The sequence below is a fragment of the Phalaenopsis equestris genome, unplaced genomic scaffold (assembly GCF_001263595.1).
Source record: "Phalaenopsis equestris unplaced genomic scaffold, ASM126359v1 Scaffold000326, whole genome shotgun sequence".
In the NCBI taxonomy this organism is placed as follows: Eukaryota; Viridiplantae; Streptophyta; class Magnoliopsida; order Asparagales; family Orchidaceae; genus Phalaenopsis; species Phalaenopsis equestris.
In genome coordinates this window covers 922567-923937 of record NW_018164768.1, presented here as the reverse complement: position 1 = coordinate 923937, position 1371 = coordinate 922567, and the positions used below count along the sequence as shown (strand labels likewise).

Genomic DNA, 1371 nt, shown 5'->3' with positions numbered 1-1371 from the left:
TGGATGGCCGACTCCGTCATTTGGGCGGGGATTACCGCCCAAACATCGCCCTTAAGAAGCCTACAAGCAGAAATCTGAAACAACCTAAGAATAAATCCTAGACTCAGCAAGCACACATATTTATAGTAGATAAATAGGTGGGAAAACCAAAAAGGGGGACATGTGGTGCTAGGGCTGTATTTGAAGACAAGTGGTACTTCGGCTGTATCCTGCCCTGATGTGGTGATTATCCATTCAATTCCCTCCACGTTTCCCTCCTACTTACTCCTAACCGGCTTGCACCCTCTCTCACCTATTCCCGCTTCTAGTCGCCGACCACCTCTCCCACCCCTCCTGATCTAGCTGCCAACCATCCACACCACCTCTCCCCTACTCCTAGCCGCCGGCCACCCTCTCCTACCCCTCCAGATTCCACTGCCAGTCACCAACTCCTCCCTAATCGTAACTGCTGGCCACCCTCTCCTACCCCTCCAACTTCTTGTTTTTTGTTTTTCTTTTCCTCATTGTGCTTCTTTTATGTTTTCTGTTATTTATGAAAGATGAGATTATGCCATTATGTTTAGTCATTTTCACTGCAACCAAGAGTTTTCTCTAATGTGAATTTCATTCACATGCTTGACTTTCATGATCTTTAATTATTGTTGATATTGTTAAGTTTAGATTTTGTATAAGATTTTGCATTGTTCTTCTCTCTTTGGTTTGCTTAGAAGCTGTAAGTCTGTTCAACATTGCAGGTCACTGCAGAGGATGAATCAGGGATTCGCATCTGGGATCTCCGAAATTCCAAGTTTCCCATTGCTGAGCTTCCTGGGAATGTGCATTGGTAATTTCTATTATTTTTCTGTAAGACTACAAACATAAGCTTTTTTTAGCTAATTAGTACATAACAGACTTGGATAGTTTGCTTAACTGTTATTTTTCTCTCGCATTCATATGATGGCTGAGCTTTTTTTTTTTTTTTTTTTTTGAAAAATTTACATTTATAAGTATTTACATATTTAAGACCTAAAACTTGATATTTACACTTATAACACTCTGGTGTCATGAACCTATTGCATGAAATGGTGTACTTCACTTTTAAAATGTTATCAATAGTGATATTTTTTATGTGATACTAAAGATTAGAGTGTTATGTTGTTGACCTCATTTTTATGTGATACTAAAGATTAGAGTGTTATGTTGTTGACCTCATTTTTAGTGAGGTCTAATCTTTCTCTTAGGATTTAGGATCTAGCCTTAGGGATCTCCCTTCGACTATCTTAGAACCTTAGAAATGGGACCCACCTTGTTCTAGAAATTCAACCCGCTTCTGTACTCTTTTGTGGTTTCGCGTGTGTGGTATCGACTTCTAACACTTAGAAGGATGAAACC

The 1371-nt window shown here is 39.5% G+C and overlaps 1 protein-coding gene across 6 annotated transcripts in view; it reads left to right on the top strand.

Annotated features, from left to right (window-relative positions):
• The window catches only part of LOC110025747 (WD repeat-containing protein DWA2), a gene marked incomplete at its 5' end in the record, with an annotated part of 23991 nt that overhangs the window by 11825 nt on the left and 10795 nt on the right, over window positions 1-1371 (top strand). For all 6 annotated transcript variants that reach the window (XR_002294149.1, XM_020726385.1, XM_020726384.1 and 3 more), the window contains 1 exon segment: window positions 735-823. Coding sequence is in view for 5 of the 6 variants with exons in the window: in XM_020726385.1 (XP_020582044.1) it covers window positions 735-823 (89 nt within the window).